The 15,247-nt window shown below is 31.7% G+C and overlaps 1 protein-coding gene across 3 annotated transcripts in view; it reads right to left on the bottom strand.

Moving 5' to 3' along the window:
- NCKAP1 (NCK associated protein 1) overlaps positions 1-15,247 on the bottom strand; it is a 108,543-nt gene that overhangs the window by 89,394 nt on the left and 3,902 nt on the right. For 2 of the 3 annotated variants that reach the window (XM_025273748.3, XM_006071782.4), the window contains exons 2-3: positions 5,722-5,739; positions 4,578-4,688 (exon numbers count right to left, since the gene is read on the bottom strand). In XM_025273748.3, the coding sequence (XP_025129533.1) occupies positions 4,578-4,688; positions 5,722-5,739 (129 nt within the window). The remainder of the gene's footprint in view (positions 1-4,577; positions 4,689-5,721; positions 5,740-15,247) is intronic. The other variant, XM_025273747.3, reaches the window with a different exon arrangement.

The following is a 15,247-nucleotide window of genomic DNA, read 5'->3' as shown; positions in this document are numbered from 1 at the left end:
AAAGCTTATCAATTAGGTTCATTTACTCGTTATTTACTGTCTCTCATGAGCCAAGCACTAGGGATAAAATGGCGTCTAAAAACAGACTTTAACGCTGTGCCTCTGAACAAACTGTGATGAAATTATGACACTTTTAGAGTTGCTTTGTCTTGTCTTGAGTGACCTTGTAAGCTACTTAATTAAAAATGTTTATTGCATATAATAGCATCTTGTAATACTGTGCTCCAAGAAAGAGGAAATAAACAATAAGTATAACACAAATATTCCTCTAAGTTTGAAAGCTTAACTTCAAATTATTTCAATAATGGCCTATACCTAAGTCCAGAATCCCTGTATTATTGTACCACCCCACTCACTAATAATGTCTTCATTCTTAGGGAGTTAAGACCTAACTAAACATACATAAGACAGTAATTTATATCATTTTCTCCTTAATTTGGGAATCAAATTGAAAGTTTTATACTAAATGTACAATAAATAAGAAAATTCCTTAATGATACTTTTGAGCCAGATATTTTTACAGTTTTAAACTAGCTTTTAGATGTAAATACAGCATAGGAAGAAAGGGGGGAATTGTTTTTAGAAGTTTAGGGGAAAAATTTCTTAAAAGTTTTAATATACACCTGAACATTAGCTTTAAGAATTTCTTGGGCAAAACAACTTTTACCTATTGATAAAATAAGGAGTTTCTACTCTTTTATTCATCCAGGGAAATAACAGATTTCCCTCTGTATGTTCATAAGAAATCTATGAGAAACAAACCATAAATTCATTTGACAGTTATACTTTCAAAATAATGGAAGATATGGTACAGACAAATAACCTCTCAGCTCAGAAATGTTTTCCTTATCTAAATTAAATAAGAAAATCTATAAAGCCTATTAAAATATATAGCCAGGGGCTTCCCTGGTGGTCCAGTGGTTATGAATCTGCCTGCCAATGAAGGGCACATGGGTTTGATCCCTGGTCCTGAAGATTCCACATGTGAAGGGGCAACTAAGCCCATGCGTTACAACCACTGAGTCCTCTTGCCCTAGAACCCATGCACCACAACAAAAGAAATCACCAGGTGAGAGGCCCGCCTGCTGCAACTAGAGAGTGGCCTCTGCTCGCAGCAACCACAGAAAGCTCACTCACAGTAGCCAAGATAAATAAATAGTAGCCAAAAATAAATAAATAAATCTTAATTAAACACACACACACACACACACACTCACACTGTTCAGTCATAAGTCGTGTCTGACTCTTTGTGACCCCCATGGGCCCTTCAGGCTCCTCTGCCCATGAGGTTCTCCAGGCAAGAATACTGGAGTGGGTTGCCATGTCCTTCTCCACAAATATATATTTTATATATATATACCCTGGCATATATTAGACACTCAATTAAGTAGCTGCTATAATAAAACTGGCTTTTATTTATACGAATTTTATTTAATTGACTGCTTTGAAGCATATAGGGCATTTAATTCAACACCATGATCCAGGAAAAAAAAAATCACATTCCTTGGTATGGACTCTCCCTACGTCCAAAATTGGGGGTGGGATAGAATTTGTAAATTTACAACTGGTCACAACTACACAAGACAGTAAAAGTGACTCAACAGATTCAACATCATCACTACTGAAGCCATGTTAGGAACCAATCCTATCAGTTGGCACTGCCCTCCTTCACTGTATACGAGATATCTGTGTGCTCCCAGTTTCTACTGGATTTAAAAGTATGGAAGCTGGCACAAGAGCAGATACCTGAGAAACAATAGAAAAAAAATCAACAATTTTTCGCTGCAAAATAAGACTGGCTTTTTTTAAGGATCATTTTAGAAACTTGAAAGCAAAAAATTTGCTGAATTTTCTACTGAAACAATCTTTCTGTGACTGCCTTTTCCGAAACTGGGGACAAGTGGTGCTTGTGTAACATGCATGAAAACAGAAATACTGCTCATCAGTAATTCTCCTTGATCCCGGAGATAATACAAGCATGCTCTATAGCACATATCTCTACGATGGCCCAAAGACCAGGAATAAGAAGAGAAAAAAGGCAACTGTGATGTCAATACCATTTCTTCAGGGTATTTAGCCAGAAATCGGTAAGCTCCGATCATCCCAGACACTACTGTCATTCCCTGTCCTTATACTTTAACCACTTCTCTAGAATTAAAAAATTACAAGATGAAATCCCTCATTTCCTAACCTAGACTCACTAGGAACTTCTCATGAGGATTTTAGCATGCCCAAATCAAAACTAAGATCACCAAACTTCACAAACAGCACACACAGTACTTTAGCGTGTAAAAAAACAACAGAAGGGCATTACACAGAATAGCTGTAAAGGCCGTATGACAAAATTCAGACTTTGCAAACAACACAACCAGAGTACCTTCTACAAGTAGAGATAACATTTAACAATGGTGTTTATTGATATTATAGGTTAAACATAGAATTATCACATGACGCAGCAATTCTACTCCTAGGTATGTATTTCCAAGAGAAATAAAAAACATATTCCATATAACTTTTACACAAACATTCATAGTAGTAGTATCCGTAATAGCCAAAAAGCACAAACAACTCAAGCATCCATCAATTGATGAATGGATAAATAAAAGGTGATATATCCACACAATGGAATATTTTTTGGCAATAAAAAGAAAAGAAGTACTGATATATGCTACAACCTGAATAAACCTTGAAAACATTATACTAAGTGAAAGAAGCCAGTCAAAAAAGACACATGATTTATTTTATCTATATAAAATCTACAGGACAGGCAAGCATACAGAAGGAGATTCATGTCTGCCTAGAGTTGGGGTGGTGGGGATACTGGCAGGAGTGACTGCTAATGGGTCTTGGGTTTCTTGTGGGGATGACAAAGATGATCTAAAACTGACTGTGGCACTGGGGCACACAACTCTGTGTGTGAACTAAAACCCACTGAAGTGTACGTTTTAAACAGGTGAACTGTATGCTATGCGAATCATATCTGACTAGTCATTTTAAAAATCAATTTTGTGCTACAAAAGTTGAAAAATAAACTATTAAAAAACAAACAACAATAACAAAAACCTAGTATTATTGTAAACAGCATGCCCAGCAAATCAAGAACAAAGATGACCAATTTATTCAACAAAAAATTTTACTGATATGAAATATGTTTAATCAGATCTTTCTAATTTTCTAATAAAAGGTCTCGTATCAAGGAACTATGCTTATTCTCATACAGAAATTTACACACACATATAAATTAAACTGAAAAGATTCTCTGAAGAGCTCATATCACAGATTTCATAAGCCACGAGAAAGAAAAGCATAAAATTAAATGTAAAACAGATTTCATTATAAAATCTCTTTTAGAATGAATATATAATCTCTCAGATGAGTTAGCGAACTAATATCAACAATTGAAGAAAGAGTTTTTCACACAATAATAGTGTTCTGAAGACATGTTCATTTTCAAGTACTCATATGTAATCAGGAACTAACTGTGATATCTTAATATACCAATGATAAAATCTTCTGTGAAACAAAAGAAAGACTTCTATTAACCTATATTCACAAAAACAGAAAACTTTTAAAATAAAACTTTAAAAAATTATTTAAAAAGCACTTCAGACTTATTTTGTTAGTTCTGACTGGTATTTTTCCTTCACATTAGAATATTTTTAAGTGAAAGTTGAATAACAGGCTAAATACAAATCTTCAAAGAACATACACATGATCTGAAGAAACCACAAGATGACAAAATATCTTTTAAGCAGAGCTTCTCAAAAGTAGGGAGATTGTATGTAAGAGGAAATTTCTAGACTAAGTTTGTACATTAAGAAAAAGAGAAAAGAATTATAAGGCCACCAGAGAAAAAAGGGAAAAGAGAAGACATGCAGAAAGAATCCAAGTCAACAAAATTTAAATGAAAAGACCACAGTAAGGTGAAAAATAACCCTAATTTCCTAAAGTGAGTTATTCATAGCAGTTATTATAAAGAACTACCAAAAGATATGTGAAGGAATTGGGAAGACTCTAAATGTTACCATCTTTCAATATAATACTATGAAAAGCTTTACCATCTGAGGAAATGTAATATGGAATAATAATAAAGATCCTAACACCATCAGCTTGTTATCTTATTTAATATAACAAGTTTTTCTCAATTATAAAAAGAAACACATTTTAAAGCTAAACAGCTAATTATGAAAAACAATACAAGTTCTATGAAGATATTTTCTAACTTCAAGACAAAGTTAAACCTATGACTAAAAAAACAGTCCCTAACTAGTCATGCAAACACTAATATTTGAAAATATATACATATCTATTACCTTACTCTTTGTTGCAACTTGAAAGGGAATAAGTATATGTAAGAAATTAAGATCCTATTTTTCTATAATAAAATGGCAATGTAGCTCAATTGTTTTTTCCAACAATTTCTGAGATAAGAATATTATCTCTAAAAGCCTTTAATGTATATAGTTTATATATTCAGAATACAAAGAATTAGATAAATAAGAGCTACTTCAAGTACTGACCATTACTTCCACTACAGATGGCTAAAATCAAGTAATATATAAATTTAAATGACTTACATTGTTGTTGCGAGTTTCTACAGCAGGGAATTTTCTGACTATGAATTTCACAGCAGATTCCAGGTTTTTGTCAATAAGGTAGGATGGTTTTGCCTTGGGGTCTCCACAAGCCTATAAAACAAACAGTAATAAAAAAAAGTGAAATGCATCGTTTTTCTAAAACCAAAAAATAATAGCAAATCTGTAATCAGAAATTAGAGAGATACTTGTTTTTGGTGAGCAGGTGATAAAATGAATAGGCAAAGTGCAGGGATTGTCACAGCTGAAATATGCAATGGGAGACAGTACAGAGATGTTCTTCTACTGAAAAAAAATGCATGGAAAGTTTCAAAGCAGTTAGCGCAGAACAGCAGTGAAGGAAAAAGCTCAAACCTAAAAAAAAAAAAAAGAAAAGAAAAAGAAAAAAAAATTCTTGGTTTGAGGTAGGATTGTATTCATCTGAAGCTAATAAAGTATGACAAAATTAAATATTCAATAAGAGTACTAGAAATGTTTCTATGTGTTATATAATAAAAGCTTATGTTTAAATGTCTTTTCCAAAATGTTCTCCTCATTCAATCTAAACATTTTAAATACAAGAGCCCTAGTTCAAAAGAACTGGAAGGTGCTAAAACTGGCCTTATAGTATTAACTTGTGTTGCCGAAAATCTGAGTTACAACATTGTTTTCCATCATACCAGCAGCACTTCAAACAATGAAATCTACATCTATTCTATATCTCATAAGCACAGAACAAATGGAAATGTTTACATTTTGACCACATCAGCAGTACAGCATTCTCTGTATTAAACTGTAAAGCATTGTACAAATGTAAGGCATTATTATTAGAAAGAACTTTTTATCTGAACTGTTAGCAATACAGAATAATCTTCAATACTGTTCAGTTTCATTCTGTGACATTATTAACTGCTTCCTAGTGAATTACTAAAATGGTAACATTTCTACTTAACTTCATTGTATTTTAAAGAGGGTATGTCCTTTGAAAAGTTATCTATTATGTGTGAGGAAATACAATACTGTAATTTAATGATTTTTCACTGTTTTCTATAGCTATGTTGTGGATTGCAGAAAGAGAAGTTATGAAACATGAAACTGATCTGAAAGCGGGCAAGCGGGCAAAGGGAAGGTGAAAAGCTTTGCAAACCTTCCAAACTTGTCCTTGCTGGGGAAGCATTGTAATAAAAAGAGAGAAAATTACTGTAAACAATGACTGTCAAACTCTGACATACGTTTCAGTAGAGAACTTATGCACTGCAGACTATGAATAACAAAACAAGATGGAAACTATATGGTGCTACAATTTTAAAGGTATTCTAAGCAGCAAGTTTTAGTACACAGTAAGTTTATAGAGTTTATATTATTCATATATATTTAAATACTACTGTGAGGTGTACAACCATGTCAGTTTCTTGGTGCTCTTTCTAAATAACTTAAAAATAATACTAGAAGGAAAAATAAAGACTACATGCAAGTATAAAAACAGGAGCAAAACCATCAGTGAAATTTTACATACCTTAAAAAGAAACGGTAGCCAAGAATAAAAATAAGTCGTTATTGGATGACTTTTGCACTTTAGCTCAAATTCCAACTGTTTTTCAAATATCAACTAACTCCTTACCAAGCCCAAGTATAAAAATCAATGCAAAAATTCCTATATTTTCCAAAAGGAAATAGGAATGGAGTAAAAATTATCTTAATTCTCAAACATAATTAGATAAAACAAAATTAACTATAAATTTAGAACTTCATAATCTTTAACCAGACTGACACAAAGCTATTGTATAAATTTCATTTCAATATCATAAATACTAATATATCTGACTTTTCCTTAGAGTCAGCTTTTTAAACTAGCTTAAAATACTATTTCTCATAAATTAATCTTCCAATTAACCCACATCCCCCAAAATATTATATATAGGAATAATGAGAGCCATATAACTAAGAATTTGTACCAATGGAAATAGCTACATATTAGAAATTCCTTTTATCAATGATAAAATGAAAACCAAGTTTCAAGAACATGCCTGAGGTATTATGTATCATCTTTCACACTCTAATTATTTTAAAATTCAGTTATTCGTTCTAACAATATAAGTGAAATAACTAATAAAATATAATAGACTACCATACCCATTCCCAGTGATCACAAATTTTATTGTTTAAGAATTTAATCAAGTAACTAATAAGATATATCTGTATATAAACAGCTCTTCCTTACTGCCCAGAAAATAAAAAGAATGGAATTTCATTTCAGTGGCAAAATAAGTGGTTATATAGTCTTTCCTTGGAATTAATTTAACCTTTTCCCACACTCCTCACTGAGCCCTATTTAAGCAAACTACACTGGGAGACAGCCATGCCATAAAGATGAAGAGTACAGACCCCAAAAGAGAAGACTAGATTTCAGTCTCCATCACTTACTATCCATGGGACGATCCATACTTGAATATGTTACGACACACCTCCTAATCTCAATTTCTTCATGTGTAAATGGGGAAATCAGTATTTACCTAATAGCTATAATTATAATTACCTAAGTAAAAGTCTTATGTGAATAGTAACCACCGAATAGTCTTTATCATAGTAAACAGAATTAGAAATAATGACTAAGATTCTTTCCTCCATCATTTATTCTTTATTTACCCCAAATCTAAACATAACCAAATTTGCTTTACCATAGAAAACGAGTAACCTAGTAGTTAAGAACATGAGTTATAAGATAGGCTGTCCATGTTCAAATCCTGGCTCCTAGCTGTAACCATAAACGAGTAATTTTCTGTGCCTCAGTTTCTTCATCTGTTAAATAAATCATAATTGTAATCCACCCTAAAAAGTTTTTGCCCGTTAGATTAGTATCTGTGGGTGCTTATGGGTGTGTGTGTGCATATGAGCAGAATTTTTAAGGGTATCTGGCATACTACATTCACTCAAAAAATGCCAATAAAAAAACAAGATTCACAGACACTATACAAGAGTACTAGGCACCATTTTATTTTTTTCTGAAATCAACCTTCTCGAGATACCAATATAGACATTTGCAAATACTCAGGCAAAAAAAAAAAAAATGCAAGAAAAAAACAAAACTTGACTAAAAGCTAGTATTTAGGTAAATACATCTTGGCAAAAAGCCATTCTTAATAATTAACTGAAGAATAATGTCCTACCATACTGAAAGAATACAAATATCCCAATACAAATATCCCAACTAACCAGATGTCTCAGTTTATAGAGATTAAATCTTCTTCACTCTAAGATTTTCATTTTAATGACACCAACACAAAGAAATCATAAGATAATAACCTGTATTTTAAAAACACGGCCTGCAGTTGGAACACCTAAAACTCTTACCTCGTCCTCCTACAGTAACATTACACAAAACTCATCTTTCACTCTTAAAAGTATTACCCTTTGAAATAACATATTTAAGAAAATGATAGGGGATTCCTTGGCAATCCAGTGGTTATAACTCTGAGCTTTTACTGCCGAGGACCCAGGTTCAATCCCTGGTTGGGGAACTAAGATCCCACAAGTCACGAATTGCAGCCAAAAAAGAAAAAAGAAAGAAAGAAAGAAAAAAAATTGAATATACTACCATACTTAGTTATCAGTATATTTTAAACTAATATATTCCAGAAAGGCTTGCCACAAAGACTGAATCAAAAGGTTTGATCTATTCAATTAAACTAGAGTACATCTAACCTGTCCATCACCCCACCCTCCAAAAAAAACAAAAGGGGAGTAAAGGACAAAATTTTGTCTAAACCCCTGAATCTCACAGCTCTACAAAAGAAGAAGGAAAAAAAAAAAAGCTTTTGCATAATTGGTTAAGGGGTTGCCCAAATGGCTCAGTGGTAAAGAATCCACCTCCCAATGCAGGAGACTCAGGTTCAATCTTTGGGTTGGGAAAATCCGCCAGAGGAGGAAATAGGATCCCACCCCAGTATTCTTGCCTGGGAAATCACATGGAACAGAGGATCCTGGAGAGCTACAGTCCATGGGGTCACGAAAGAGGCAGACACACTTAGCAACTAAAACAACAACAATAATTGGCTAAAAGGGGTATTTCATCAAGAAGCAAACAGGAAACTAAACTATATCTGTAATTGTAGAATTGTTTTAAAAAGCACCACTCTAAATCCTTATTTTATCTTTACTCAGCATGATTTCATAATGCATAAATGCATAATGCATAAATACCAGAATTTAAAATTCCAGACGATCTAAAGCAAATTTAAATATTTATACACTTAAATTTCCAGTTTTCAGAACTGAAACTTTATTTCCCATGAATATTCTAATTATCTTTAAATTTAACAAAGCTAAGACTAATCTGGCAGATAAAATTATACTAGTGTTAAAGGAAGTACTTAAATGTAATAATTAATAACTGTCTCTAAGTGGATCACAGCCCATACAGCCTTAGGCAAGTTGCTTCCCTGAATTAAGGATACTATTATTACCTACTTAATAAGATAGGTTGTTCAGATTTTTAAGACAAAATACACAAAAAGTGCTTATTCCAGGTGCCTGACACACAAATTCTTATAAGTTTTAATTATCTTCTATTTTTTTAAATAGAACTTTTCACAACACATGGATATCTATGAGTTCCTAATTATCAAAAAAGACCATGCATTTAACCAAATTAATGTTAGTGTTGTCAATTCAGTATTTCTTAGTTCATTTTTTTCACAAAACACAAGTACAATGTTATTATCCAAAATAAACAACAAAGACGTTTCAGAAAACCACATATTATTTTATTCAGGCCACAAAATAAACATCTTTGATTAAAAACCTCAAAATCAGACTTAATATAGTTTTAAAGTATGACTTTTCAACAAATTTTCCTGCCAAATCTTCCACTGAAATCCCTTCCAAGGTCTTTCCTTGGGTTGTCACAATACAGATTACATACCACAGCTTAACTTTGCATGGTTAATGCTACATATTTTTCCAAGAACTTGCTTACCACGATGTTTAAAAAATAAAAATTGAAAGTATAGAAACAGTCCTCTATGCATAAGAGATTAAGCAACAATCAAGAGAAAACAAAACGATAAGGATTATAATAGTCAAGAGTAAAAGGAACATTTACTAGGCACCTGTTGCATGTAAAACACCTTGGTTTAGAAATTATCTCAATCTTTACTCAACAGAGAGAAAAGGAGTATCAGAAATTAAATGACTCGCTCAGGGCTTTATGATTACTAACTTTGAGTACTCAAGTATTTCAAAACACTAAAAACAAAACAAACAAACAAAAAAACACTAAAAACATTTACTGAAAAATATATACACCAAAAAAAAAAGTAAAAATTGTTCCATTCTTTCAATACCTCAGCTGCTCAAAAATTTTTTTGAAGTAATCATTATTAAAGGAAAAAAAATCAAATTACTTCAATCAGTTTTATTTTTTAATTTCCAATCTACCTTAAAACACATTCCTTTGCCAAAATATTATAGAACAAAATAATTTCTTTTAATACAGTAACTTAATTGGAAAAAAACATGAACAAAGTCCCAGGGATCAGAATGAGAAGGCTATTTGTGAGAGTATAGGAAAGAAATCAGCCTCACCTGAATCGTATTAGGAAAGGGAAAAATACAAAATGTGATCAAGATGAAAGATGAATTTAACTTTTACTCCACAAACAAGAAATAATAAACCTGTGTTAGAGCAGGTTTTGCAAAACTGAAGGTACAAGGGGACTAAAATTCTCCCTTGAGTCTTCAACCAATTGATACTAATGCCTAGAGGAAAAATGGACATCACTTAAGACCATGGATTGTAAAAGCAACTTGCCTATAATTCTTTTATTTTCTAATTTTAAAAATAATGAATTTCAGTGTGCAACTTTCCAGTATTAAAAAAAAATCTAAAAAAAAAAAACCTATCAAGACCAAAACAAGCCTCAAATTCTAATAATACTGATTAAATTTTTCTTTTTTTTTTCATGCATATCACCCACATTTTGGCCAATCAATCTGCTTGCAACTTCCCCCTTGAGATTGGGTAGGTGAAAAAAAAAAGGGGACGGGAAAAGAAAAAAAAGTAACTCACTTCTATAGTCTGGATTAAAAAACTTGATAGGAAAGTAACGGAAATTACTGGAAATGCTTTAAAAAAATTTTAATAAATCAAAGTTTTTAATTACCATTCAATACTCAGAAAGATGTCTATGTTACTGTTTTCAAACATTTCTCAGCTTCTCATATACATAAACATTTCAGTTTATATCCAACAAAGAGTAAAGGTTATATGTGGTTACACTGTTACTATTCTAAAAGAAGAGTTGATAGTTGATCTTTAAAAGACTGCTGGGAAACATACTTCTGAAGAACAAATACTTATTTTATATTAGCAGTAAGTAGATATCAAACTATAATACCAGGCACTAAAAAGGAATAATTAGGTAATGTTCCTAAAGATGGTATTGACCTGGATTTATTAGGAAAAAGTGAACACTTAGTAATTGCCCACTATGTTTCAAGCTCCAGAAATACCCAACATCTATTCACGTCTTACTCTTGTGCCAGGTACTAAATTATCATTTTGTGAATTAACCCATTTAATTCTCAAACTTTGTAATGCTAATTAAAGAGTATTCCACATGTGGGAAAACAGGAATATCTAAGACTGCAAGAATTAGTCAATAAGACTAACATGGCTTAGAAAACCAAAAAATGTAACTTGAAGTGTAGGAGAAGCTGAGAGCAAATACGCACCCTGTAGATGGTTTTGCTAGTACAGAGTCTATGTGCAGCCGAGCATTCCAGGAATTTAGTTATGCCTCAAAATCAAAATTAAATCATTGCAATTATCAGAAAAAGAAATCAGAAGTATTAAGAAGTTAATTTTATTTATTTCAGTGGTTCTTCAGAACAACTTCAGGGGCTTTTGCTTATTCAATAGATTTGGGTCATGATCCAGATGTACTTTTAAAAACCTTTTAAAATGATTATGTTATGTATTTCTGACCAAGAACCAAGGGGCTCCTCAATTTATAAATAAAGGAACTCTAACTCAGAAAGATTAAACAACTTGTCCGAAGTTAAAAAAAAAACAAACAACGAAGTACCAAGGTTTTATCTAGAATCTAGCCCTCTCAACCCACAGAATGCTACAAGTATGGGGGAAAAAAAACAAGTTTAGAGTCTATATGCCAGCAGAAAGGATTAATACAGGATTTTAAAACTTTATATATTTTATATCTTTATATATTCTACTGAACAAAAGTTTGGAATCTTCAATGATTGACTATTCCTTGTCATTGCCTAGCTGAAGTTTCTATTCATACTTCAAAACCAAGCACTAAAGTCACTATCTCTTCTTCCCATCTCCCCCAGACAGGAATCTTTACCTCTGTTCTCAAGACACCCACAACAACACTTAATCACTGCATTTTAGTTAATTATCTACACATCTGTCTCACCCACTACAATATGAATTTCTTGGCACTGGAGACTGTGCCAAGTTTGTTTTCCCAGTGTCCAGGAAGCCATTCAACAAATGAATAATGAATGAAAAGAAAACTCCCAATATTTGCTACTAACTGAAAGAATAGCTCATCATATGACTTCCAAAGTTTTATTAAAGATACAATTTTATTACTGTCAAGTATCTAAAATAATCAAGTATGCAATAAGAAGATATTTTCCAATACTTAAAACAAGATATTTCTTCAAAAACTTTAACCTGTTATATATTTCAAAATTATTAAAAATGTTAATGATTCAAATAGAAGTTACTGTCATTCAGTTCTCAAGATGTCTATGCCATTTTCTGCTGTTCAATTCTCCTTATAAACTTGCAATTTAAGAGATTGTTAAGTTTAACTTATTGAAGTAAAACATTTCAGTACAATAGTATTTAAAGACATGATTTAGAAGATTCTCTGTCATATTAAGTGAGTCAAAATTAATAATTACAATACTGCAAATTCCTAATAGGATCAAAATTAAGAAGATTTTACTACATTTACTAAAATGACAACATTAAAACCAGTCAACAAAAAAACACATCTTGGGAACAGAAAAGAACAGTACTAATTTTATAAAGTTCAAGACAGAGAGAAACACACTTATTGGTTGTACTTCCTTAATGGCATTTCTTTTATTTCATGCAGAGTTTTTCAATGGAAAAAAAAAGTTGCCATCTGACTTTATTTCAAACGTAGAATGTATATTTGAAATCTCAAAAGACAAAGCCTCTTCAATGAAGAGACGCCTGTACACATCCTTACAATGAAGGAGGGTAAGCGCTGTCTCCCTGTCTGAGCTGACACCTTCTTTCTGTCTTATATGTGCTCTTCCCTCAAGCAACAGTTTCTCTTAGTTTTCAGTTTTCTTAGTGTTATTCCTATGGTTAGTCCTCTCAGTTTGTGCTTTTAATATGTCATGGGCTAATTTTAGAAATAATCACAAAGAAAAAATCCATATAATATAAAAAGTAAATATAAAATATTTACAAGTTCCCCAAAATGTCAATAAATTGAATTTTAAATTTCCTAACTCTAAACTATTTCTCATTTCAATATACTACAAAGCTAAATAGAAGTCTTTAATAATCACTGGTGGACTGTTAATTATAACCTCAATGCCTTTTCATAACAAACCTGTACAAAGTTCATATAAAAGTAGTCTACAGTAAATAAGAAAATTATTTCTATAATTGCCTATTTCTTTTAGGTTAAGATTATTGTGTGTTCAAAATTATATGTGCCAGAAAAATTTCACTAATGATTATAATCTAATGACAAAAATAAATTAAGAGCCCAGACTTAGCAGTTAAGAAAGAAAGGAGTCAATCCAAACTTTCATTTTTCAGAGTAAGACTTGAACAAGTTAACCAAATTCAAGCATTTTATCTAGAGAATAAATCACAGATCTAGAGAATAAATCACAGATCTGTGGACAACTAAAAGAAAAAAAATTTTTAATTTAGGATATAATAGAGATTCAATAAATAGCCAGCATTACTTTTACTTTTATTACATGTTCTTTTTGCTAAAGAAAGACATAAAAGGGAAGCCTGGCATGCTGCAGTTCATGGAGGTGCAGTCAGCCATGACTTAGCGACTGAACAACAACAAAGAGATAAAACTATTTTTAACATATAAATGTATATCTACTGAACATGATCTGAAATTATTGTTGGAATTTACTTAACACTAACACTGCAAGTAAATTATCAAACAAGAATACAAATTAAATTTTCAATCACCCTTGCCAGTAAAGACAAAAATTTTCAATACCGATACTTTCTCATCTGAGCCTCCTCATTTTCAACATATTGCATGTAGCTAACTAAATATATCCATCCCTTGAATTTTCTTAAAATATAAACATACAAGCAACAGATTAAGAATCCTAATTTCATTTATATGTAAACTGTACCATGCGGCTTCTTCAACTTTATTTTTGGAAATAATCTATTTTAGTCATAATATAATAAAATATACATGCACATATGTTAGCATTTGTACAAAAAATTGTATAAGTATACACAGCTTATTTTTTAAAAGTGGGAGATAAACAGGCAGAGAATTTCTGAAGTCATATTTGAGTTTTTGACAATAACAAGTATTCCTTCTGTAATCATTTAAAAAATTTATTAAGTTATTTAACAATTCCACAAAGGAAACAAAAGGTGGACAATTTACCACTGCCACTTAAAAATAATAATAAGCCTCTTTCCTAAGTATTTTTCAGTGATCTTTATCTCCTCAGCCTACCAACCAGTATAACAAGAAACAGAATTATTAAATCCTCGTTTTTACAAGCAGCTTCCTTGAAAAGTAAAGTTACAGAGGTAGTAGGATTTGTTTACATAAATATATACATGTTTTATATATATATAGAACTTAAATACAGATGATGGAGAGACAATGCTTTCTTAACATGTTTAAGGGTTTTGATACTAAAAATCTCCCTGAGGAAAAAATCTTATAGGTACTAACAGTACTTCTACAACTTTCCAGAATCCAATCTTTGGAACATGCTTTCTTCTCCTGATTAACCCACACAGAAAATAAGGCCCTTAAATGAAGAGAAATATAACACTGAAAGGGAAGACTAAAGCTGATTCCCCTTTCTTTACTCTGATTGCATACTTCACATACATTTTTTTACCTCCATTAGATAAGCAGATATCAGGTAATGACTTTCAATTTTACACAGCTATCAACTTTACTCATAAAATAAATTTATCCAAAATCACGGGCCAAAGCCTGTAATAAAAATACTCCATTAAAAAGAAGTTTGCAATAGCTGGATAGGTATTTTCACCTTTCTGTCCTTTAGAATTGAGGCAATAATTTAACAAGATGAAAAATATGAAAAGTATAAACTGAGACCTTTTTGGTACAGAATTATCAAGTTCATGTTGGTGATGGCGTAGGAAAAAATAGAAAAAAGTAAGAAGGAATAAACATACACACACACACACAAAATTAAGCTCAGCTAAAAAATGTTTCCTTTTTGGAATTTTGGTCTATGTGTTTGCTAAACAGCAGTAAAATTTCAGAAAAAAACAAATGCTGCTCCCAAAAGTTACTGAGAGTCCTAAACAAATACCATCTTACATTCATAGAAGTTTTAAACTATTTTCACATTGTTATAATCTTTTATCTTCACAATCCTGTGCAGTAGACAGATCATGTATTACC

This window comes from Bubalus bubalis, chromosome 2 (assembly GCF_019923935.1).
Source record: "Bubalus bubalis isolate 160015118507 breed Murrah chromosome 2, NDDB_SH_1, whole genome shotgun sequence".
NCBI lineage: Eukaryota > Metazoa > Chordata > Mammalia > Artiodactyla > Bovidae > Bubalus > Bubalus bubalis.
This window is presented reverse-complemented; position numbering and strand designations above follow the sequence as displayed.